General features: G+C 45.0%; 1 protein-coding gene across 1 annotated transcript in view; it reads left to right on the forward strand.

The window, feature by feature from the left end:
• The window catches only part of LOC147701265 (IgGFc-binding protein-like), a 441,798-nt gene extending 416,987 nt beyond the window's left edge, over positions 1-24,811 (forward strand). Inside the window, 1 exon segment of the mRNA XM_086929330.1 lies at positions 24,487-24,811. Within this exon segment, the coding sequence (XP_086785456.1) occupies positions 24,487-24,499 (13 nt within the window). The 3' untranslated portion in view covers positions 24,500-24,811.
• The last annotated feature ends 575 nt before the right edge of the window (positions 24,812-25,386 follow it).

Raw genomic sequence — 25,386 nt, forward strand, 5'->3', positions numbered from 1 at the left:
GTGGGTATTCCCATGCGACTCTCATGGTTTTCAATGCATTCCCATATCTTCAAGAACTTGTAATCCTGAGAATGCATCTAATTCTTACACCTTCCAGGGGAGAAGTAATGAGGTAAATCATCTCTATTTCTCCTCGTTTCTTCCTCTTTCTATGTGTGCTGCATTCTGCACCACACATAGAAAGAGGAATATACTTCTCATGGTTATGTTATGTTATGTTATGCAGGGGTTTTGTATAGCGTACGGCTACTCAGAAGAGTGTCCCGACGCTTTGGATTGCACACTAATCTCATAACACAACAGGGAAAATAAGAAACAGAAATAGAAGGAAGCTAAAAGGGACCGAAACTAAGAGGAAAAGAGCCAGGTTTTAAGCCCTTTCCGGAAGGCCAACAGATTAGGAATGCTGCGCAAGGACACAGGCAGTTTATTCCATAACTGAGGTGCTAGTAGTTTAAAAGAGCGGCCTCCGATGCGGGCTCTCTTCACGCGAGGAACCGCCGCAAGAAACAGGGCTTCAGACCTGAGCGACCTAGCAGGCAGGTAAAAGGCCAGCCTATTCTGCAGGTATTTTGCTCCGGAGGCGTGCAAGGCTTTGTGCGCCAGAGTAAGAGTTTTAAAAATTATCCGCTTCCGGACAGGGAGCCAATGCAGAGCCTCCAGAAGACCCGAGGCTCTGGCACGGCGCGATAGTCCAAAAATGGCCCGTGCTGCCGAATTCTGGACAACCTGTAGCCGTTGGAGCAGATACTCTGGCAAGCCGAGATAAAGGACGTTGGAGTAGTCAATTCTCGAGCCTATAATCGCCTGCACCGTGATTTTCCTATGTTCCTCCGATAACAGGGGAAGGAACTTGCGTAGCATCCGGAGTAGGCCAAAGCATGTACCAGTGAGACCGATTACCTGTGAACGTAGTGTGAGGCCATTATCGATCTTAATCCCAAGGTTTTTAGCCACCTGGGACGAACTTGCTGGTGGAAACATGTTCTCAGGCCACCACACTTTCCAGTCCGGATCCGAACTGCACCCAAAAAAGAGGACCTCGGATTTATCCGAGTTGCACTTGAGGCTGTTGTGATGAAACCATCGAAACACAGCCTCAAGGCAACCCTGGATCCTACCTCCATCGAAGTCCGCACCCCTCTCACAGGTGAAGAGGAGCTGGGTGTCATCGGCATAAGAAACGATCTGGGCCCCGAAAGACTCCGCCAATGCCGCCAAAGGGGTCATGAAGATGTTAAATAGAGTTGGACTCAGGACAGAGCCCTGAGGAACTCCGACACCCAATGGCGACATCTCGGCGGAGCATGCAGAAGCCCAGACCGTTTGTCTACGGCCTGCCAGGAAAGATCGAAACCACTGGAGCACCGTCCCTCGGAGACCAACCTCTGAGAGTCTTGCAAGAAGACCCTCATGAGGGACGGGTTCGAAGGCCGCCGACAGATCTAGCATCACCAGCATCACTCTCCCGCCCGAATCCAGCACCTCCTTAATCGCCTCCGAGACTTCCAGGAGGGCTGTTTCGGTGCTAAGATTGGCGCGGAAACCCGACTGGGTAGGGTGCAGTAGATCGTGTGACTCCAGGTAATCGGCAAGCACCTTATGGACATGCTTTTCAATGACCTTTGCAAAAGCCGGCAGGAGCGAAATAGGTCTATAATTCGCCAACACCTCCACATCCAGGCCAGGCTTTTTAAGCAGGGGAATGATCATGGCCTGCTTCCAGGCCTGGGGAACCACACCCTGTGCAAGAGAACAATTCAACAGGGGGTCACCAGGGGGTTAATGACAGCTGCCATTTTAGCCAAAAATTTTGCCGGACAGGCATCCCGAGGGGAACCTGATTTAAGGCCAGCCATCAGGTCAAATGAGGCGGTCAGCGAGAGAGGAGGGAAAGCTGCCAAGGCCACACCTGCGTTAAGTCGGGTATCAGCGGTGTTCTCCACCCGACCCGGTATCTCAGGCTCCAGTACCAGGAAGGAGTCCTGGATCCGCTGGATCTTAGAGGTGAAAAAATCCGCAATCGCCCTGACCCAAGGCGCAGGAGGGGGAGACTGGGTTGGTACTGCGCGAGATGTTGTAAACTCCCGCACAACGGCGAAAAGCTCCTTGCAGGAATTGGAGGCAGCTTTAATTTTTCTCGCGAAGTAAGCCTTCTTCTCCGCGAGGATGTTCCGATGATAAGCTTTCGCCACAGACCTGTAGGTGAGTTTCGCCGCTGCGTCGTAATTTGCGCGCCATGCTCTTTCCGCTACCTTGCATTGGCGCCGAGAGGCCGCCAATGCTTCCGTAAACCAAGGGGCAGAAGCACCTTTTCCAGGTTTGCGGAGGGGTCTCAGAGGAGCCAGATCATTAAGTCTCTCTGAGAGCCAGGCCTGCAGTTGTTCCACATCCTCCTCTAAGTTCCCTGCTAACACGAAAGGGTGGTCCGCACAAGCTTGTGCCAGCAGTTCCGGAGTAATCCGGTGAAGTGCCCTGAATCCCACGGAAGACTGCCGGGGAGCGCCGGAAGGCTTCCTAACTTCCGAGAAGTAAAATTTCACCAACCTATGGTCGGACCAAAGAACCTGGCTAGGAGCCAGCATCTCAATAGGGGTCGTAGAGAAGGTCAAATCTAAAGTATGTCCCTTCTCATGGGTCGGTCCGATATGATATGGAACCAGGCCCAGAGGGGCTGTGACCTCCAGCATTTTTATCGCATCGGCATCCGTTTCCACGTCCATGTGGACGTTAAAATCCCCGGCGACAATACAATGCTCTGCCGTGAGTAATAAAGAAGAAGTCACCGACTGGAACTCTTCAAAAAAAGAGCCCATGGGCCCTGGCAGCCGATAGACTAGGAGACCCTTCATCGATTGGTGCGGTGAAAGAACAATGGCAAAGGCAAGGGATTCGCAATCCTTGATCGCGTCCGAGGGGATGATGGTACAGGAGGCTATTTTATTTACTATTAGTGCAACCCCCCCTCCACGCCCCTTTGGCCTGTCCTGCCTGAAGATGTTATACTCGGGCGGGAGAGCAGTAGCAATATCTGGGTTGGACGCCTCACCGAGCCACGTCTCGGTGAGCATCAGAAACAAGGGTTTTTCTGAGTCCAACAGATCAAATATGTCCAGAGCATGCCGGCCCAGAGATCTAGTATTGAGCAGTAAGCCCAGATGTTTAGCGCTAACCGCCACCTTCTGCGGCGCCCCGCCAAGATGTTTCTGCGGGCGCCAGCCACACTCAGGGCAGCAATACTTGCCCTTGTGGCGAGCAGGAAACACCGTACGGCAGGAGCCATTGATGTGTTGCAAGGAGCGAAGTTCCGAACCCGAGTAGTAAAGCATCATGCACACGTGCACAAGCTACAGATGGAATACAATTGCCCAGTCCTGCCCGTCGCCTCGTATGCCTCCGGGACGCTGACGGGCGCAGACGGGCAGGACTCTGGCACGGCTCCGGCTAAGCGACGGCGTCCCACTGCGCGATCCCGCTGCGCGGGAGAGGACGACTTTAAATAGGCGTCTCCCACATCCCCTCGAGCGTCGAGACACTCCAAGATGGCGCCCGCGCACACACACACTCAGCCCAACCAAAGATGGCGCCCACAAATGAAGTCAGCCCCGGAACCCGGACCCGCCAAATGGCGGTGTATTTTCCAAAAATTAAGTGCAGGTAAGGGGACAGAAGCCCAGTGGAGCGGCAATAAAATCAGGGGTTAAAGGAACCTAGGGTGATGGTTGTTTCTTACAGGAAGGTCACCTTCCTGCACAAAAGAAAATCCTGCATGCAGTGCAGACACCTTTGCACCACAGTGCAAGGGTGCCTGCGTTAGCGCTAGGCAGCCCATTGTTCGTCAGTGCATAAGCAAGGGCACTAATGTGCTGTAATGACTTAAATACAAGGCATTCCTGCACTTTCCTGTCATGTAATGCAGTGCTTCGAGGAGGCTTTCTCTGCTGCACTGTGTGAAATGTTCACGAGTAATGATATTTACACACTTATAGCGCACTACTACCCGGAGGCATCTCGGCGCTTGTACGAATACCGCCAAGGAACCCTTCCTGGCCTTTCCCTGTGAGGAGCCCACTCCTGGGCACCCCCAAGGTGAAGTCAGGCATCCTCAGCTGTTGTAGAGATTAAGCAGTCTATTGCCCAGAGGTGCAGAGTGGGGCTCATGATCAGAATAGGCACTGAGGCGAGAATTATCAGGTCCGAGGAAATTGAGCCCGAGACCCACTGAGGCGGGAATTGAACCCCGGTCCCGGCCAGACTACTGCATCAGGGTCTGCCGCTCTAACCATTGAGCCACACTTCTCAAATAAGTCTTCCCCACAATTCTCTAATTTTTTTCTTGGACTATAAAACTCACATTACACTTGTGGTGGCAGCGTCAGTGTGGTTACTGTTTGGACTGAGTTTGAAAAGGAAAGACATTTTTGTTTTCTTAATTACTTTAGTGCTGTTTGATGAAACGACTCAAAACCTATACACAAAAACCACTTTGTTTCTTTAGGGGAAGGTTTTGCACTGATACTGCAAGAGTAAAGAAAAAGGAGAGTTCTGAAAATGCTTATAGGAACAATTACTCACTGATACAGAAAAATCAGCTGAATGGAATTACACCAAGCTTGACGCAAATTGAGATACTTACTCAAAGATTGTGCTTTTGTTGGTTTGCTCGAAATGTATTCTGGAGTTTTCCAGAAATAAGGGGAATATTTACAAGTGCTTTATCTCCACTTTTTTGGCTTACAAAGCCAAAAACGCGGGGATAAAACCAGTGCCCTATTTACAAGAGGGTGCTAACATGCATAATCGCATGTTAGCACCCTTTTTCCCAATGCCTCCCTTTACATCTCCAATGAGATGCAAAGTGGGCTTTACTGGACGTACCCCAGATGGACTACCTTGCAAATATCGCTGATGTTTACATCATGATATTTACAAGGCAGCCCACATGATTTTAGTACACATTAGATTTCGGCGAAAACTGTAGTTTTCGCCAAAATCTAATGTCTGCTAAAATCATGACTTAGCCATCCCTAACATAGGGGCGGATTATGCTGATACGACCCAGTGGGTCGTATCAGCAAGGTTATCGTCCTTTTGCAGGTAACATCGCTGAAAAACCAGCAATGTTCCCTGTAAAAGGAAAATAACCTCATCATCTCTGGAATTTTTATCGCCGTGGAGTAACGCATTGTTAATTACGCGCTACCAGGGTGATAAATACCAGAGATAGCCTGCGATAATGTAATTATCGCTAAGCTCGGCCAGCGATGATTAGCGCTGGCTGGTGTTAATATGCCCCTTACAGTTTAAAGAGGGTCTTGGCTTGAACATGAAGGTCTTTACCCTTAGATAAAAAGTTAGGGATGTATTAACAGTTTTGGATGTGAAGATCTGTTAGAAATGAGGGTCTCTAGTTGGCAGAAGTAGGTACCACTGTCCAAATAGGGACCCTTGCTTCTAGTCAGGGTAAGGAGGCAACACTCAGGCTTATCAAAGGTAATGTGTAAAGTATTTGTACCAACACTCACAGTAACACAGTGAAAACACCACAAACTGACTCCACAACAGTTTAGAAAAATAAAAGTATTTAATCTACACGACACAAGACCAAAACGACAAAAGTCCAACATACACAGTTCAAGAATATGGTTGCGAAAGAGTTCTTAAGGTTGCGATAAAATAATCCACAGTTGCGCGTAAAGTTCACAGTTGCGTCACGTTTAGCCAACAGTACCTTTTAAACACGACAAAGTTCCAAAGCAGAAGCGGATGCGGTGGAAAACAAGCGGTGCGTTGCTTCTGAGACCCTGGGGAGGGGATGCGACAACCCCGCTGCAGCAGCGGGCGTGTTGCGACTAATCTGGTCTGTATGGGGAGGAAGGCAAACTTGTATGGATTCCGGTGCGTAGGTACCGTAGGAAGTTTTCTCTCGCAAAGGCGCGATAAGATGATCTTTGGAGTTGCGACGATCTCAGGGGCGATGGAGATCTCTCTTTTGCAGCTCCTCGATGCAATGGCTTCTGCGAGGACACTCGCAACAACGTGATGCGGTCCGCAAGCAAGCGGTATGGCGATCTCAGCCAGCGACGACCGGCTCTGCGACGACACTCGCAGTGATGGTAATCTTTCCGCACCGGTCTAGTGCGTCCCGCAAACGAAGGATGCAACGGCTATGGCAGCGGCAACATGCGCTGCGACGATCTCGACCTTCGTAGTGGCAGGAATTTCCTCGCACTGTCGGGGATGCGCTCTGCAAGCGAGCGATGCGACAAAACTTGCAGAAAGTCTTTAAAAGCTTGGTTTCCAGCTTCCCAACACAGGTACAACTTCTAGAGGCACCACACATGGGCCACACACTCCAGAAAGGACATAACTCTTTCAGTGGAGTTCAGGGAAGCTGGGGGTGAAGTCCTTTTGTTCCTGGGACTTCATAACAGGGAGCCAGCTCTCTCTCAGGCCCTTGGAGATTCCTTCAAGCAAGGGGGCACAGCACAAAGCAAAGATCTTCCCCTCTCCTTGGCAGCAAGCAACAGCAGGTCAGTCCATCTGAGAAACAGCAGGACAGTCTTCCTTCTTCAGTTTCAGCTTTCTCCTTGGCAGCGGTTCCTTCTTGATTCGAGGATGATCTCATTTTCTGTTGTCAGGGGTCCTGTATTTATACCCCTAAAAGTCTTTGTTCTCTTTGTGCAAGTGGGCCCTGAGCCCGGTCTGAACCAGTTCTGGGTGTTCCTTGAGCACTTCGTTTTCCTGGCGTCTCCTTTCCTTTCAGAGTGAGGGGCAGGGTCGTCAGCCGCCGAGCAGGCGGTGGAGCCAGCATTGTGGAAGGCAGGCACAGCCCTATTCAGGCCCATGTGCTATCTTCTCCCACCACTCAAGTTGAAAATGCAGTCATTCAGTCCAGGGCTGACCCAGCCAGCCTCCTGTCACTCTCAAACCAGACAGTCAACTCACAAACAGGCCAAGACACACAGAAAGGTCAGACAAGAGAACAGCAACCTTCTAAAAGTACTGTTCTCAAACACAGGAGTTAAAAACCACCTTTCCTAAAAGATGTATTATTAAATTATGAGTTCAGGGATACCAGACTTTTATGTCCTACCTTGCTCCTATGGGAAGATATGCTGGTAGCCACTGTAGCCAGCATTCCCCATGATAGCCTATGGGCAAGGTAGCCTTACAATAGTGAAAACTGAAATTGGCTGCCATTCACTACCAGAGCATGTCACCTGCACTAGTACATGCTCTACCTTTCACATACACTGCACCCTGCCCAGGGGGGTACCCTGTGCCTTCCATAGGGGTGACCAATGTGCACAAAAAGGGAAGGGTTATGCCTGGTCAATGGGGACACTGACCAGGAGGACATGACAGTTCACAGACTGCACACAGGCACTGTGGTGGCAGGCCTGAGACACCATCTTAGGGCTACTCATGTGGGTGGCACAACCAGTGCTGCAGGCCCACTAGTAGCATTTGTCACAATTCAAACTTCCCCGTATCCATAGAGCGAAAATGGGCGGTCGCTCCTTTCGCTTCCTTGGAGTAAAACACTGGAATGCCCTCCCTGTTCATTTGAGAATGAAACCTTCAGAAACTCTTTTTAGAGCCAAATTAAAAACTCACCTCTTTCCCCAATAATACTTTTCTGCACCTTTTCTTTCTGTTTTTTCCGCTGTGAGTTTTGTCAGCAGTCAGCGCGGGGATACACAGTTGTGCAGCCATGCGCTTTATAAATGCTCTATTATTATTATTATTATTATTGTCATCACCAGCCCTGGCACACCCATTGCACTTTACTAGGGACTTCTTGGTGATACAAATATGCTAATCAGGAGTATCCAATCACAATAACAATTTACTCAGGGAGCACTTACACTCTGACACTGATCAGCAGGGGCAGAGTGTCCAAAGCCTTTAAACCAGCAAAAACGAAATCCAGCACAGCATCAAAAATACAGGAGGTAGATACAAAAATATAGGGGGAAACCACACCAAGGATGCCAGGTCTAACAGGATCCTTCGCAATCTGGCCTTTTTTGGGGGCTACCGCTTTGGACATGTAAAGCCTATCTGCACCTACCACATGTGGGATCAGTAAATAAATGCAACATGACCATGCTGATGCTCGGGAGCCACTGAGGGCATACATATGTACCAGGTGTTATGTAAGATGGAGCTTTGCAGTGCAAGCGGGATGCTCATTTTTGGTTTAGGGTAATTATAGGTGACATACAAAAGATCCCGACGAGGGTGCTGTGTTTCCCTATTAGTGACTCTCTTTTGACTCTGTAGTTCCTCAATAATAAGTAAGTGTGGAGTTACTCGTAGAGAGTGTACATGTGCACAGCATTAAAAATAATTTTTGTTGCAATATGGTCATTCGATGTGTGATTCCCTTTGGAGCCTTCTATGCTCTTCCGTTGTCTGTGTTTCTTCTGCACAATTGGAAAATGTTTGCAGTATTTAGTTCATAGTTTTCATGACCATGGGATGGATCAACTACTTGAGGGACCATTGCACTCATCCGGATATTAGGCAGGCAGTGGGTTTTTCCTCCTTCTATTGGTGTGAGTTCAGAAATTGTCCTTTTCCTCTTTCGTTATTAGTGAAAGTTGACGACACGTTGTGCTGGTGCACTTTAGTTGTCTTCTCTCTTACATGGTTTTGGAAGAACTTCATTGATAGTTAACTTGGAAACAATTACGCATACTCTGTAATTAATGGTTTACAGAGTCCCGGTAAATTTACCATAGGGGTATGATCACCATACTCCACTAGTCATGATCTAGTGAGACACCGGAAAGTGATTCCTGCTAGCTATGTTTTAGTATTTTCAGTGCATAAGAGGGATTCTTAGTTTATCTAGATAGATCAAATCTTTTTATAGACCGCCTGATTGTGCAGCAAAAGTATACCAGGATCTCTGTAATTTTATTGTTCAAAAATTGCTAGTACATGCTAATTTTATGGCCCATGGCGATATTAATCTGCACGTGAATGACAAGCAGCTCAGCTGGTCTCTTCCTTGGCAGGGGCTAACCTTATGCAACTTGTATCATCCCCTAGGCACAAAGCAGGCCATACCCTAGATTTAGATTTTTCAAATATCGCTTCTATAGATATGGAGACTCCCTGGCCACTGGTTTGGTCGGATCACTGTTTGATTCCTTTTTTCATGAATCTGGCCAAACTCAGTCAGTTTAAGGGTAAGCGCTCCATTATAAAACAAAATTGGAAAAACTTGCCTGCAGCATCTCTAAGTCCGAATCTACAGGAACATTATCCACCTCTACCTTCAGACCCCAATGCAGATGCCCTAGCTGTAAATCAATGGATCTCCGCGGCTGTGGAGTCCATTGCTTTAGCTAGAGTTGTGAAGTCTCTTAGACATTCCCCCTCTGCACCTTTGTTCTCTGACTCACTTAGAGAAGTTAAAAGCCGGTGCAAACGCCTGGAACACCAGTGGAGAGTGAGCTACTGTGAACTGGCAAATGTAATTTATAAAAATGCACTGAAAGAACTACATAAGCTGATAAAAGTAGCCAGGAGGAATTATATAGTCACTAGTATTCACAAGGCAGTTCCCTCTAGTAGAGAGGTTTTTAAGGTGGTGTAAACTTTTTTTAAGCCTATTGCATTAGAGACCGAAGTACAAGCTTCCCCTGCTTTGTGTGAAAAGTTTCTATGATAATAACATTTTGAAGGTTTACGATCACTTCGCAACGCCAGTGGCAACGGAGAAATTAGATAGGCTGTCGGGAGCTGTGGCAGATCCCTCGCTTACAAACTACATGCCAATTTCGCAGCAATATTCATTGGCAGAAATTCAAAAATGCAGATAAGGTTCCTCAGAGGATCCATGTCTGCCTAAACTTTGGAAAATGTTGTCTCATTCTCTTATTTATGCGCTATCTCATATCTGGAACACTTCCCTTGAATCCGGCATTTTTCCTTCTGAGAAAAAAAACGAATGGGGACCCCAGAGATCTCAATAATTTCAAGCCAATTTCATTGCTGCCCACGCCAGGAAAAATGTTAGAGAAGCTAGTCCAGCACCAACTGACTAACTTTATTGAGAGCCAGGGCTCTCTGCATGACACACAATCTGGATTTCGGGTGGGTTTCAGCACAGAGACTGCTCTCCTGGAGGTGAGTGGGTCGCTCGATTCAGGGGCATTGGCATTGCTGGTGCTCCTGGATCTGTCTGCAGCATTTGACACAATTGATCATGCCATGTTGGTTCAGAGATTAAGGGACTTGGGCATTGGGGGGGAAGGTGCTGGCCTGGCTCATATCATATCTGAGCGGTTGCACTCAGGGAGTCGCCCTACGGCCATTTGAATCAAAGCCTAGATCGTTCATTTTCAGCTCCAATTCAGCAGGTCTCTGCTACTTGTTTTTGCAATTTGAGAAACCTTCAGAAGTTTTTATATTTCCTGCCAGAAGACTGCCACAAATCCGTAGTCCATGCCACAGTGACATCGAGACTGGACTACGCAAATGGTCCACATCTTGGCCTTCCTAAAAATTCTATTTGAAGCCTCCAGATGGTGCAGAATGTGGCTGCAAGACTGATAAGACACACACCTTTTCAGCACCATGTCTCTCCGCATTTACTCGACCTTCAGTGGCTCCCATTAGCCAAAAGAATTGAATTCAAGGCCATGACTCTGACCTACCGGGCCCTAAAGGGAAAGTGCCCGGATACCTCAAACTTAGGCTATGTGGCTATAAGGAAAATGGGTCTCTGAGGTCAAACTCACAAAATCTGCTATGCATCCCCCTCTTTACAAAAGCCCGGCTGGGTGGTAGGGCATTCTCAGTGAGGACGGGCAAACTGTGAAACACCCTGTCTGGTAACCTCTGCCTAGATGAATCAGAGACCTTCTTCAATAAAGCGCTGAAGACATGGCTCTTCAGGTCTGACCAGGCTTGGGAGTAGTGCTTGGACATCTATGCGTGTAATGCCTGCTGTTAGAGTGCCACGACACCTCTGATTGAGATAGCTGTTTGCGCTTTACAAGTTTCAGTATTGGTAATGTTGTGTCCTTAGTGGAAAAGACACCAGGAGCCAGGATGTATTCTAGACTAGTTTATTCAGTCTTCAGTTAAGGTAACAACATCTCTGTACTCCAGCCAGCCGAGTGTGGTACCAGCCCCGCCAGGAGCAGCCTTCCTAGCTACTCAGCCCATCTCCAACAGCCACATTCACCCCACTCAGTCACCCAGGCATTCCACGCATCACAGGCACACCAACATTCTAATACCAAGACACACTCTGGCTGAGCAGCTAGAGGCAGCAGGGCTAGAATACATGTTATATAATTATGTAGGATATAACATTACCTCTTTTTCTTTAAACAAAAGAAAACAATTGCATTGCAATACAATCACATTACTAATCTCAACGATGCAGCAAATGGAAAAAGCATCAAAGAAAATGGAATCATTAAAACAGGTGAAAATCAACAATAGAACAAATTGCGAATCTCTAGAATGCAGCGATAAGAAATCATTACTAGAACATATTTCTAAACGCTAGGATGCAGCGATGACAAAAATACATCACAAGAGAAAAACATTCTGAAAAGGAAAGATGGTTAAGATAAATACAACATAAGTGCAAAATCACCATCCCCCTTCAAACGAGATTTTTTACCTCATATCAGAACATAGCATTATCTTCCACATATAAATGAAAAGGACTATGACCCCAAAGAATAACCAAGAATAGTGCTAAAAATAAAATTACCTAGAACATAATCCCACTAGTAGGGAAAACCAAACAAATGGGTCGTCACCCATACTTTTAACCATAAAGGTACTGTGCACAACTATAACAGGGATCCCACAACCAACCACGCGTAGGAGTACACCTAAGTACAAACTTGTATTTAATTTATTTAATTTAATTGTGGGTTTATATAGCGCTAGAATCGACTCCCGGAGGAGTATCTCCACGCTTGGACCGCTGGGGAACCCGTCCTGGCTCACCCTGAGAGATGGTCCCTAATGGGTATCTCTAAGGTGCGACCAAGCATCCCCGGCGGTCTGGGGGGCAGTTGTGAAGATAAGGCAAGCTAATGCCCAGAGTTGCCGAGTGTGGTTCCTGACTGGAGTAGGCACCGAGGCGAGAATTATCAAGCCCGCTGACCCTGGTCCACAACCCTGCCGCGTCGGGAATCGAACCCTAGTCCCGGCCCGTCCTCTGCTTACGGGTCTGCCGCCTCTAACCAATGAGCCACACCACTTCACTGGTGAAACAAACACATGAAGCAAACCCCCCTCGTGGAAGTTACATACCCCCATATAATAGGAGTAACACACTGTCCCAATGGCATCCATAATAAGAACTGACTAAGAATCCAACATGGGAACTAACTGAACCATGTACCAATCCCTTTGAAGAGATTACACTAAGTAGGAGTAACTAATCCTACTGCCATCCCTGGTGCGCAGGAACTGTTAATCAAGAGCATTTGTACACCTTAGAATAGACACACAGAAACACGCCGGTGAGCGATTTGTCACCCGAGTTGAGACTAAACGCTTTCCCTGCAGAAGAATAAAAGAAAACAGCACAAACCAGTGGTTAAAAATCTTGGTGTACGTCTGGATCAAGCACTCCTATTTAAAGAACACATCAACCAAGTCACAGGAGCATGCTTCCGTGTTATCGGGCTGCTACGGCGTGTTTTTCCATTCTTGCCCGATAACTATAGGAAAACACTAGTCCAGACATTAGTAATTAGCAGGATGGACTACTGCAATGGCCTGCTTATTGCGGCCAACGAGGAACAAATAAAAAAAATACAAGTGGTCCAAAATACTGCGGCGAGGCTAGTCCTTAATGCCCAACCCAGAACCCCCTCTCGTCCTCTTTCTCACCAGCTTCATTGGCTGCCAATAAGGCAACGAATAGAATTCAAGACATGTTGTACAATACATAAATGTCTGTTTGGCACAGGACCCAAATACCTGAAAGAAAAGTTTGTATCATACACCCCTGGACGCACTTTACGCTCCAGTAGTCACCAGTTACTCCAGGTCCCAAGGTTTAGAAGAACCAGATAAGGAGGTCACGCCCTCTCCTATAAAGGCCCAGTTCTTTGGAATTCCCCCCCCCCCCCATGTTGAAGCAAATTACCAATCTAGAATCCTTGAGGAAAAATCTTAAAACCTATCTATTTACCCAGTTTTGAGAATCATTTTGTCATCAGCACATGATCGTGTTTTGAGTCAATCAATTAGGAGCACAAGCGCGGAGATATCCCTCCGGGGATCGAATCAGGCGCTATATAAGAATATAAATAAATAAATAAACCCCTAGCTAGAAGAATTACTACCACACCTGTGTGCCCGGACTCATAATCAAAGAACTGATAACTAGGTTACAGTACTAAGCAAAGAGTTCGATAAAACAACTAAACAGTACAATGAAGCCAAACATGTGCTGCAAACACGATATTCATGAAGAGTGCACAGAGTAGGAAAAAAAAACATGCTTAATGTACTTTACCAACGACATCCAAGAAACGGAAGAAATTACATGAGAGGAAAAATCGAGGATTGTAAACACCGAAACTGACGTGAAGGATCCTCGCTGTCACCAACGTACAACTGGACTTCTTCAAAACTTTATTGACAAGACACGTGAACACCTTGGTTGGCAAGTAGACGCCTGGAGTACAATAATGCTGCACGAACAGAAAATGTGATGAGGAAGTAAAAGTGGCCACTAGCCACAAGATGGCGGCACGCTGTCGACGTTGATGCCGAGTGGCTCACGGCACGACAAAGCTCCAAAACGTCCATCAAGTACCACAGGAGCCTTCTGCAACATCCAAAATGTCACAGGAGATCCATGGAGGCGTTGCAGGACACAGAGAAGCAGGTAGGACTGCCCGCGCTGCACGCGCTGGCAACAGCACACGCTTTGAAATTAAAATTGCTGCGGCTAAACTGTCACATCCAAGAAGTTGATTTTTGGCAGCATCTATACTAAAAATGGCTTAACATCACAAAGACTCACAAAACGCGGCCCATAAAAAACCACAGGGCGACAGAAAGCCCTTTTCCTCAGCCGTTTTTGCTCAAAACAGTCCATGTAACATGTAAAATAAACGATCTGGCAGACATCGTACTTCCGACTGACAGTGAATGACCTAAAGTGAGAGAAACACTGCTCTGAATAAGACATGAGCTATGGAAAATTCGGAGGATCGCCCAAAAGTGGAGGTTGACTGACCTACAATCAATTAAGCAGCAACATCCCAACTTAGCATGTAGTAAAAGATGCTGGCATACTTTCTCCAGGGTTAAACACTTAGTGGCACTTAGGGTTAGACGTGTAAGTGCATTTTCCATTAACGCAGGCACTTAAAGCAGAGAGTAATGACTGCTAAAATTAGAGAAAGTATTTTTGAAATAAAAAAAAATCTCTGACAATGTGGTTTTGGTGGCACTAAAGTTCACTGTAGCTGTCATTAAAGCACCATAGATCAAACTTTCTCTGTGTAGCCATTGAACGCAGTAACCTTCCTTCTTCAAAAACGCGATATGTGTTGAGCCTGGGAGCTATTAGGTGGCATCCTCTTTGTAACTACACATCCCAAATAGTGTCTTGACTGTAAATACGCCATAAGCTCTGTAGAGCGCTGTGGCTGTAACTCCAACATCTGGTCCTTTTTGACTACACATGTCAAAATTGTGCCTTGAACTCCTTACAGTCACTTTATTTAAAAGGCACTCTTCATACATTAATGTGATGTGGCTGGTCCACCAACACCTGGTTGTAGCAACGCTACCCATCCAACTCACGGTCATTCTTGTACTTTACCAAGTGGCTGGAACTCCAGGTGAGGTTGTAGTTTAACTACTCCACCAACTCACTGTAGACCTCTGTGGCTGGAACACCCAAAATCGGTTGTAGCTGTGCTACTACTCCAACTCACAGTCGCTGTTGTATTCCCAGGCTGTAGTGTCAGTTGGTAGAGACACTGCTTGTTGGGGCTGTCCATTAGAAGTACACTGGTGGGGCTGGCATTGGCTTGCCTGGAAATATCTTCTTTTATTGCTTGAAGTTGCTTGTAGGATCTCTTGGTAGTTCTGTTACTTCCTCAGTTTCAATGTTTCATTGTTGCTTAGGTGTACCAAGAGCCTGTGGGGTTCAAGATTGTCCTCGTCGCCAAAATTATGTTGTGTCCTTAGTGGAAAAGACACCAGGAGCCAGGATGTATTCTAGACTAGTTTATTCAGTCTTCAGTTAAGGTAACCACATCTCTGTACTCCAGCCAGCCTAGTGTGGTAGTAGCCCCACCAGGAGCAGCCTCCCTAGCTACTCAGCCCATCTCCAACAGCCACATTCACCCCACTCAGTCACCCAGGCATTCCACGCATCACAGGCACACCAACATTATAATACCAAGACACACTCTGACTGAGCAGCTAGAGGCAGCAGGGCTAGAAAACATGTTATATAATTATGTAGGATATAACAGTTAATATTATTATCATTATTATTATAAGCCATTGAACTACCCTCCAATCCTAACTGGATGCTTAGATTGGTGCTAAGAATGTTTGTGGGTTGGTCTCCTGACTTTAGGGCATAGGTCTTAAATCTATGGGGCGCGACACCCAGGGGGGGCGTGGATCATTGTAAGGGGTCGCACATTCACCTGCCTCACTGCTGCCTCTAATCCAAAATATTTACGTTTCGTTTTGGATTCGAAATATTAGCTTCTATGGAGCCTCTCTGATTGCAGTACAGGGCAAAATAAGCCAATCAAAATGTGGCTACGTCATCAATGCCTGTCCAGAGAGACTGCAGCATGCCCATCAGGAAATGCCCGCAAACTTTGTCAATAAAGATGGACCAGCACCTTCCTAATGCAGGCTGTATTTCCACGGAGTTCTGCGCCGTCACTGCTGCCTTTCACTGGATCCAGTTGTCTTTCTTGACCCTGGCTGCTTTCACCTCCTGTTCTTTTTTCAAACTCATCTTCGTGGCTCACTGCTGCCTCTGCATTAGGATCTCCTTCCCGGCTGGTTTCCAAGGCAACCCGAAGCTTCCAGGAATAATTAGGTAAGCCCCCTCCTCATCCCTCTTGCCTTGGCTTTTCAGCTGCAGACATACATTGAAACTATCTTGCATGCAAAGACACACACACCGATTCTGATCTGTTTCCTTGATTGAGGAATGTGGGTGGGGGCTGGGGCGGGACAGGAAAAAGTCTCTGGTTCATTTTTATGACTGTGGAATGGTGTTTATTTTCAGTGTACTTTCTGTTTTTGAAGCAGCATTTCATATTCATTTGTTTGAAGTTGAAATGTTTGTTTTCCGTGTTTTTTCCGTTTTTATTCTTGTAGCAGCAGAATAATATGATGCCTTTGTCCAACTACAGTTGCCACACTTTCCTAAAAAAAAGCGATGGATATTTGTTTATGAGTAAAGTGTCCATGATTGCACCTTAATTGATGTGGTGGTGTTTGTAGTACAAAAAACGTTATCACGTGGAGGAATCATTTAAAAACTGTCTGGGAGAGTTCATCTGAGGACATCATTTTTTGCCAAAAAGTTCTAAGTAGTAAATATTCACAAAATCACAATATATAAGACTCGTGGCCTCAATAGCATCTCATGTCTTTTTATTACATGTAGAAGTATTTTTTAAATAGGCAATTAGGCAATTAACGTTTATTAAATTCATTGCAATGAAATATTAGTGCAGATGTTGCAGTGACAAGAGAGGATTCTAAAGGCACGGAAAAGGAAGCAGTCCTTGAAATTAACTCTGCAATTTGGAATGAAGCTTGTGATCACACTCTTAAAATAGTGTGTGATGCAAATTGCCGAAACCTGCAGCCAATGGCTGATCTATAATATCCTTGTATATCTTCATAAATGTAAACAAGAGATTACAAATTCATGTCCCTAATGTCAAGGCTATGTAGACTGGATCCACATTCTATGTACTTTCCCAGGTCTAATCTAACACCTGATGCAGTCTAAATATTCATAGGCTGTTCCACCCACTTATAGATTCCACCTAAAGGAGGGCATTGGTTGTGGCTTATAACGTCGCTAATCACTAGATTGGTGAGTATGGGCTCATGGAAACCTTAATGGCCTTCTGAATTTCAGCCGTGGTTAGAAACAGATAATTATGTCCTGCAAAGAAATGTATTTTAAAGATATTGGTGCTATACACATTAGAAAAATGACGACGTTTTTAATTACAAAATTATGTTTTTTTCATGTATTTTGCAAAGCTCCAAAAACATGGAGTATTTTAAATTGTGTAGTTCAAATGTATTAAGAAAGCTACTATGAATGACAAGCAATGGAATTACTATTTGCGGTAATACAACAAAACAGAATAATATGCCAAAACATTTATTCACCCATGTAGATGCAACTACAGTTTCAATGCATACATATCTTCTCATGAGTAAAATTATAGCATTAGTCAGCAAACGTGGCAAAGCACTAACTCTGGAAATATCCATTTAGTTCATTCTTAACTTGTTCATACCTTTTTTACCATTCTGACCCCCCAAAACAAGCCTTTCTAAACCCTTCCCTCTGACTCTTTCCCCTCCGTCTCCCTTTTACCTATCCCAAGTCTGCTACTACTGCTTTGAGCTCCAAAACATCCGTCAACTATCCTTCTCAATCCAAATAACATAATACCACATCCACCACTCAAATTACTTTCCTTTTTACTATACTAATTCACCACTAATCCGTTAAGGGTTCTGGCGAAGCGTGCTACTTGCTGAAAAAGTGCTTCGACACTTCATCAGGGGTTTTAAACACTATATAAATGCAATTACAATACAATACAATATCTTTGACACACTGCAGCAGTGAAAATGCTTTGTGGATCTTCAGTTCATATAGAACACTTCCGTCATTTTGTTTGCAATGAGATTTTGTGTCCTAAGCTAAGCACTTGTGACTCAACGATGAATGGTTCCTCCACATATATGCTATTGTCATTGTGGTATTGAATACCAATATGTGCCAAAACTGTTCTCTTGTGGCATCATTTTCCGTGACTGGTCTAAATGTTTGTCAGCAATAAATCGTCATAAATCACCCAGGTACCGGGGAGGGGAGAAGGAGGAGACAATGGCATGCGGTAACCTGCTGTCTGTCTCATGACATGTCAAGGCCAGGCTCTCACAGAATCGATGTGTGTGCTAATTTAGAGGCTGTTCAGCACCTCGCCGACTGCCTGTGTGATCTTGAATGATCTAGTTTACCTGTCTTGACGAGTGTGTTTTGTTACCTTTCACAACCTCTCTTCTGACCCTCACCCTGTGAAGAACCACAGTCACCCACAAACCTTCGATTTGCTAAACACTATTTCCCCACCATAAAATGATTTGCTGTGGTAATTGGGGGGGCGCTTTTGGTTGTCGATGATGATGAGTATCAAGTTCTAGAATTTTTTGTCAGAGGGGGTCCTTACGCCTAACATTTATTGACAGAGGGGTCTCGGCATCAAAAAGTTTGAACACCTCTGCCTTAGGGAGTGATGAAATTGTGCCCTTGAGTCAGAGTCTTATGGTGATGCTAGCTTTTGGTATACCTGAAAGCTAAGTGTACGGTTGCTGTACGGGCCCTTCCATTAGTAATATTTCCCGACTGGGACTACATCTTTTGATACTCCCCTAGGTTGCGTTTGTCATGCCACGCTTAGTTTAGTACTGCCATAGGTGATTGAAACATGTGAAAAGAGGTGGCATATTACCGCTGGTGTGGCTAACGCCTGCCACATGCCCCGTGCATGTTTTGGTGAACGATTCAGAAAAGGGGGTGGTGATGGACAGAGTATCTGAATTAAGCAGACTACTCCTACCCAGTCCAAAGATCAGGGCTTGATCCATCACCGTTTTTTAGCTCACTGCACCATCCCAGCTCAGAACCTGGCTACATGCAAATTAGTCTGTCCCTGGCCCAGTGCATCATGGGAACAGGGCAGACCAAACTACGAAGCCAATTCTTATACTGGGAAGGAAACAAGCTTCCGGGGACCGGTTTCTGGCATTACAGCCGTCTTCGGCCCGGCTTGCCTGAATCCTGATGGTGCAATGAGCAAGGGACTCACATCTGAGTATACCCTTCCACGCTTATGGTGGACAAAACGATTCAGAAAAGGGGGTGGTGATGGACAGAGTATCTGAATTAAGCAGACTACTCCTACCCAGTCCAAAGATCAGGGCTTGATCCATCACCGTTTTTTAGCTCACTGCACCATACCAGCTCAGAACTTGGCTACATGCAAATTAGTCTGTCCCTGGCCCAGTGCATCATGGGAACAGGGCAGACCAAACTACCAAGCCAATTCTTATACTGGGAAGGAAACAAGCTTCCGGGGACCGGTTTCTGGCATTACAGCCGTCTTCGGCCCGGCATGCTTGAATCCTGATGGTGCAATGAGCAAGGGACTCACATCTGAGTATACCCTTCCACGCTTATGGTGGACAAAACGATTCAGAAAAGGGGGTGGTGATGGACAGAGTATCTGAATTAAGCAGACTACTCCTACCCAGTCCAAAGATCAGGGCTTGATCCATCACCGTTTTTTAGCTCACTGCACCATCCCAGCTCAGAACCTGGCTACATGCAAATTAGTCTGTCCCTGGCCCAGTGCATCATGGGAACAGGGCAGACCAAACTACCAAGCCAATTCTTATACTGGGAAGGAAACAAGCTTCCGGGGACCGGTTTCTGGCATTACAGCCGTTTTCGGCCCGGCTTGCTTGAATCCTGATGGTGCAATGAGCAAGGGACTCACATCTGAGTATACCCTTCCACACTTATGGTGGACAAAACGATTCAGAAAAGGGGGTGGTGATGGACAGAGTATCTGAATTAAGCAGACTACTCCTACCCAGTCCAAAGATCAGGGCTTGATCCATCACCGTTTTTTAGCTCACTGCACCATCCCAGCTCAGAACCTGGCTACATGCAAATTAGTCTGTCCCTGGCCCAGTGCATCATGGGAACAGGGCAGACCAAACTACCAAGCCAATTCTTATACTGGGAAGGAAACAAGCTTCCGGGGACCGGTTTCTGGCATTACAGCCGTCTTCTGACCTAGTGGGAATGTTTATCCTACCTGCTCTTGGGGTGTCATGTGTCATTTCTGGTGGACAGGGAGTTGAGTTTTTGTGGACCTTTCCTAGGAACTTGGGATGTACTTTCTTTGTCTGGGACCGTTAATTTAGCTTTTCTCCAACTTATATATGACTGACCTTCTAATGGTGGGAGGCTCGTTGGCTTCTATTATGGCTGGGTAGAGTAACCTAATGCAGTGGTAGCGTATGTGAAGATGTTCATCCCAGATGTTCATCTCTGCATATAGTGGGAGAGGAGCTGACGGTTTATTGCTAATGGCATTGCAAGGCTATCGCTGTTGGCGTCCTCGAAGATGGATCAGAATGAGTGTAGCCAATGGGTCATTGGAAACATCCCTGAGGCACTCAATGTAATGTATTGTTCAAAACGATTTAACTGGACAATCTTAGCTATTTATCCATATAGTTCTTTTTATTTTTTATTTTTATTCCATCATTGGTATTCATTTCATATCCATATGACGCTGTGTTTCCAAATAAGTTTTCAACATTCACAAATGAAACATTTTATAGTCCGCTCCAATGCATTTCGGGCCACCGCCCTTCATCGGGGAGCATAATTAGTGAAGTTTCAAAGCATTCCGGACGCCGGAGACGGCTTAGGTCCTCGAAGATGGCTCATAGCTCTAGTAATGCATCTCTCTTGTCTCTCTTTTAACCTGTATATTTGTTTTTTGTGTGTGTTTTACTGTGCTCAATTATATTTGTGTCAAATGTACCTTCCTTGGGCCAGGGGAATTTGTGTGCCTTGTCTGTGAATGCCATTCTTGGCAGAACTTGTTTAGTCTGTTTATTTGCTTTGGGAACCTAGTATTCATGTGCTTTAGTGTAGAATCCATGGCTATTTCCTAATTCGCCTAATACAATTCAAATGACTTGTTTCTAGTTCAGTTTGTTGAATCGTTGGGGCAATTATTACAACTTTATGTACTATGAGCTCAGCAATTGCAGTTTCTTCCCAAAAATATTTAAAACTATCACGTGCGTGCATTTAATGAAACAAGACAAGACTTCGTACATAGTATTGTAACACATGGCTAATATGTGTTGGGTTGCATTAACTCAATTTCCATACAATATAGTTTGCAATGACAGTCAATGCAATAACATTTACATACAAAAATACATTTAATCAATGAGCGATGGTGTTACGGTAGCATACAAGCTTCCTAGGGCAATCTTACACGGTACTGCAGTACCCTAGTGGGGAAGGTTGAGTCCTTAAGTTGATCTCTGAGTAGGCGCATGAGTGTGTTTGTGCATTTAAAACTAAGCATAGGACTGTCTGACTGGATCTGTGATTCAATACATGAGTGTTTACATGGGTTTCTGAGAGGGTGAGTGAGTGGGCGTATGACTGTCCGAGTAGATCTGTGAGTGTGTGCATGAGTGTCTTAGTGGTCAATGACTGAGAGCGTGGGTGTCTGAGCAGTTCTGTGAAAGGGGTTATAAGTCTCTGAGTAGGATTGTGAGTGGGTGCAATAACCTCTGGGTATATGAGTGACTGGATGCATAAGTCTCTGAGTGGGTCTGTGAGTGGGTGTGTGAGTGACTGTATGGGTGTGTGAGTATCTGAGTAGGTCTGTGAGTGAGGGTATGAGTGTCTGAGTGGATCTGTGAGTGGGTGTATGAGTGTTTCAATATGTCTGGGAGTGTGAGTATAAGTCTCCGAGTGGGTAAGTACATGGCTGCATGCATGAGTGTCTGAGTGGTTCTTTGACTGGGAGGGTGAGTGCCTGATTGGGTCTGTGAGTGTATGCATGAGTCTGAGTGGGTGAGTGAATGGGTGTATATATATCTGAGTGACTCTGTGACTGTGTGTACACGTGACTGCATAGGTGTGTGAGTGGGTGTATGAGTTCCTGAGTAGATCTTTGAGTGGCTGTCTCAGTGGGTGTGTCATTGGGTGTGGGAGTGTCTCAGTGGGTCTGTGAGTACAGACATGAGTGTGTGAGTAGGTCTGTAAGTGGGTGCATGAGTATAAGTAGGTCTGTGAGTGGTTGCTTGAGTGCCCAGGTGGGGCAGTGAGTGGGTGTAAGAGTGGGTATGAGACTATGCACATAAGTCCAAGAGTGTTTCTCTAAGTAGGTGCGTGAGTCTCTGAGTGGGTCTGTACATGACTGCCTCACTCTCTGAGTGAGTCTGTAAGTGGGTGCATGAGTAACTGAATGGATATGTGGGTGTGTGTATGAGAATCTGAGTGGGTATGTGACTGGATGAATAGGTGTGTGAGTAGGTATGTGTATAAGTGTCTGAGTGAGTTTGTGAGTGCGTACATGAGTCTATAACTGTGACGAGTGAGGGTGTGTATATAGATATAGATCCTTTGTGTTTTATTTTTCTACCAATATTTACGGTGCCATCGTAACATTTGCAACATCCCCACAAAGGTACAAGGGGGCTGTCCTGGTGGTCACGGTGTCAATGTGAATATCACATACGGTTAAAAAACTATTTTGGACACATAACTTGTGTCACTTGCACCCCCATTTCTCAAACATGTGGTCAAAGTACCTTCACCCTGACCCCCATGTTGCCTTTCACAGAAATATTCAGCCCAATCGATAAATTGGCAGTACCAATTTTTTGTTCAGGTTGAGCCCAACCAATCATAGCATTCCCGAAGGCGCATGGACTCGTGACATACCACCAAATATCAGTGACCATCGTGAAATCACTGTGAAATATCCGCAGCCAAAGATAACTATATTGTTCTATTTTAATTTCTTAAAAACTACTGAACAGATTTGCACCAAATAGCAAAAAGCACAATCTGTGTAACAACATCTACCTTTCTGCCAAAGTTGGTGTTATTCTGTCCAGCAGTTCGGGCTGTAGGTTGAACAACAGGTTCCTATGGGAATTAACATTACAAACGCACCCTTATTTCTCAATCCCCACTGCACGGATCACCCCCAAACTTTCCATGACATAGAACCTACTTTAAAACCTAGTTTGATAAATATCATGAAAATTGATCAAACAACGCCAAAGTTATGGAAAAGTCAAAAAATGCTTTCCCTATGCAAACTAGGTCCTAACTATAACTACCTACAGAGTTGCTTGTCTTTGACTGCGATTCTGATTTTACCTTTAATACCCAGTGCAGCCATTTCACCTTAAATTTACCCTAACTCCTTTCCCAGGTTCGTTTCATTTCTCTGGATTTGTCCTTTTCTTGTCATTTGCTAAATATTGTACACATTGAATTATGGTAATGTGGGCCTTGCCAATTTTGATACTTATAATGGAGAGAGAAAAGGTAATAAGATCCCACGTACATGCCCATACAAGGCTAAATGAAGGATGATAAAGTGCATTTATTCTACCTGGATGCTTTTCAGAGGAATAAACCCTGGTACTTTAAGTACTCTAGGCAATATTAGAGCTGAATTATGAGATAAAAATACCTTTGAAGAATGCCAACCGTAGGTTTGACTGTGGTATGGAAACGCTCATGAAAAATTATGCGAGGAATAGCACAGTCCTGGGTATAATTTATAATGGTGCATACAGGGCATGTGTGATATGGCCATGATACATTTATACGAGTGTCCCTCATTCCCCTTGAACCGCCTAATATGGGCTCAATTGTGGATCTATGGGTAAGATGCTCATGCAGATAACACTTTAAAATGGAGAGAATGTGAATAGTACTTTTACAATTATGTATTCTACAATCATTGAGAGAGAGGAGACTTAACGGCACCATTTTGTGGCATAAATGCATGCTTTTTGGAGTAATTGGGAAATAGGGAATTAGCTTATCAATATGTTTTAATCAATGCCTTACGTATATAAAGACATTGAATAAAATTAGTAAATTTGATGCAACTTTGAAATTTAACATCGTGAGTTAACACTGAATATTGAATACAATTCTATTTGTGTTGTAAAGTACATCATAGATGCATTGGGTTTCCCTACTATAAGATGGAGGCCACACTGAGCAGTTTTATGTTTACACTGCCTGAATTGTCTCTTTTTCATTTTATTTTGATTTGTAATATCATGTGACACTGAACCAATCAGATATGCTTTATAATTAATTCAATGGTGCACCCCAGCTAATAATTGAGAAAGCTGGTTCACTTGTGAGATTAAACATGTATTTTCTCCTCTCTTCCATGAGTGTTGTTTCTTCTTTGATATATATATATTTAAAGTGGTACTATTACCAATTTTCGATCAATATGTGACGGAGAGTTACTTCTACATATGTTCCTTCATATGACAAACAATGCATGTAAATGTCATCGAGTGGTAGGGAATGGATGGTAGCATAGTTGTGTGGAAAAGAATGAAACTTATCTTTTTTTTCACTCTTTTTCTTTTCAGCTCCTTGAATTAACTTTTTGGCTTCTGAAGGACTTAACATTAACTTGTTCCAGTTATGATGGTTTGGGTGCAGTAGCTTCTTTAGTTCTTCTGTCTAACTCACCGATTTCTTCGCTCAGTACCTCTTTTTGGTGGAAGGTTATAAATCTGGAACAAGAAGTACGTTCCTTCCAGTTAAGCAAGCAGCACAATCTTTTGAAGACATCCTCTAAATGGAAATAAACTGTCTGTATTCTTCTAATTTGAAGGGCAATGTATGTATGTATTATTTTCCCTGAATGTCCACTTCAAATAAACTCTTTTGGCACAGGATTGTGTAAATACATGTTGCAGTATTTTTTACTTGGTTTCTAAGCTATGTTCTATACTTTTTGGTGAATCGTGTCAGACACACTACCCTAGTAGAATATTTTCCAGAGAGTAAATGAAAGCAGAGAAAACATATTCTCTTATGCAAGTTTCGGTTTGTCAATTTTTTATAAACTTTTACTGAACCAAATAAATCCCCATGTTTAATATTGAGGACTACTGAGGCCAATGCATTATTAATGGTTATTAGAACACCCCAGCACAAATAGCATTGGCGCAAAATATGTGGGGTGTTTTGCAATGTGTTAAATAATTGAGAAATCAATCAATCAATCAGAGTACTTGTAAAACGCGCTTCTTACCAGTGAGGGTCTCCAGGCACTGAGGGGAGGGGGTGCTGCTACTGTTCAAGGGAACCAGGTCTTGAGGAGTCTTCTGAAGGCGAGTAGGTCTTGGGTCTGCCATATGTGGGCAGGGAGGGTGTTACAGGTCTTGGCGGCGAGGTAGGAGAAGGATCTGCCACTGGAGGTCAATCATTGGATGCGGGGGACAGCTGCGAGGGCGAGGCTGGTGGAGCTGAGCTGGCAGGTG

This window comes from Lissotriton vulgaris, chromosome 7 (genome assembly GCF_964263255.1).
Source record: "Lissotriton vulgaris chromosome 7, aLisVul1.2, whole genome shotgun sequence".
In the NCBI taxonomy this organism is placed as follows: domain Eukaryota; kingdom Metazoa; phylum Chordata; class Amphibia; order Caudata; family Salamandridae; genus Lissotriton; species Lissotriton vulgaris.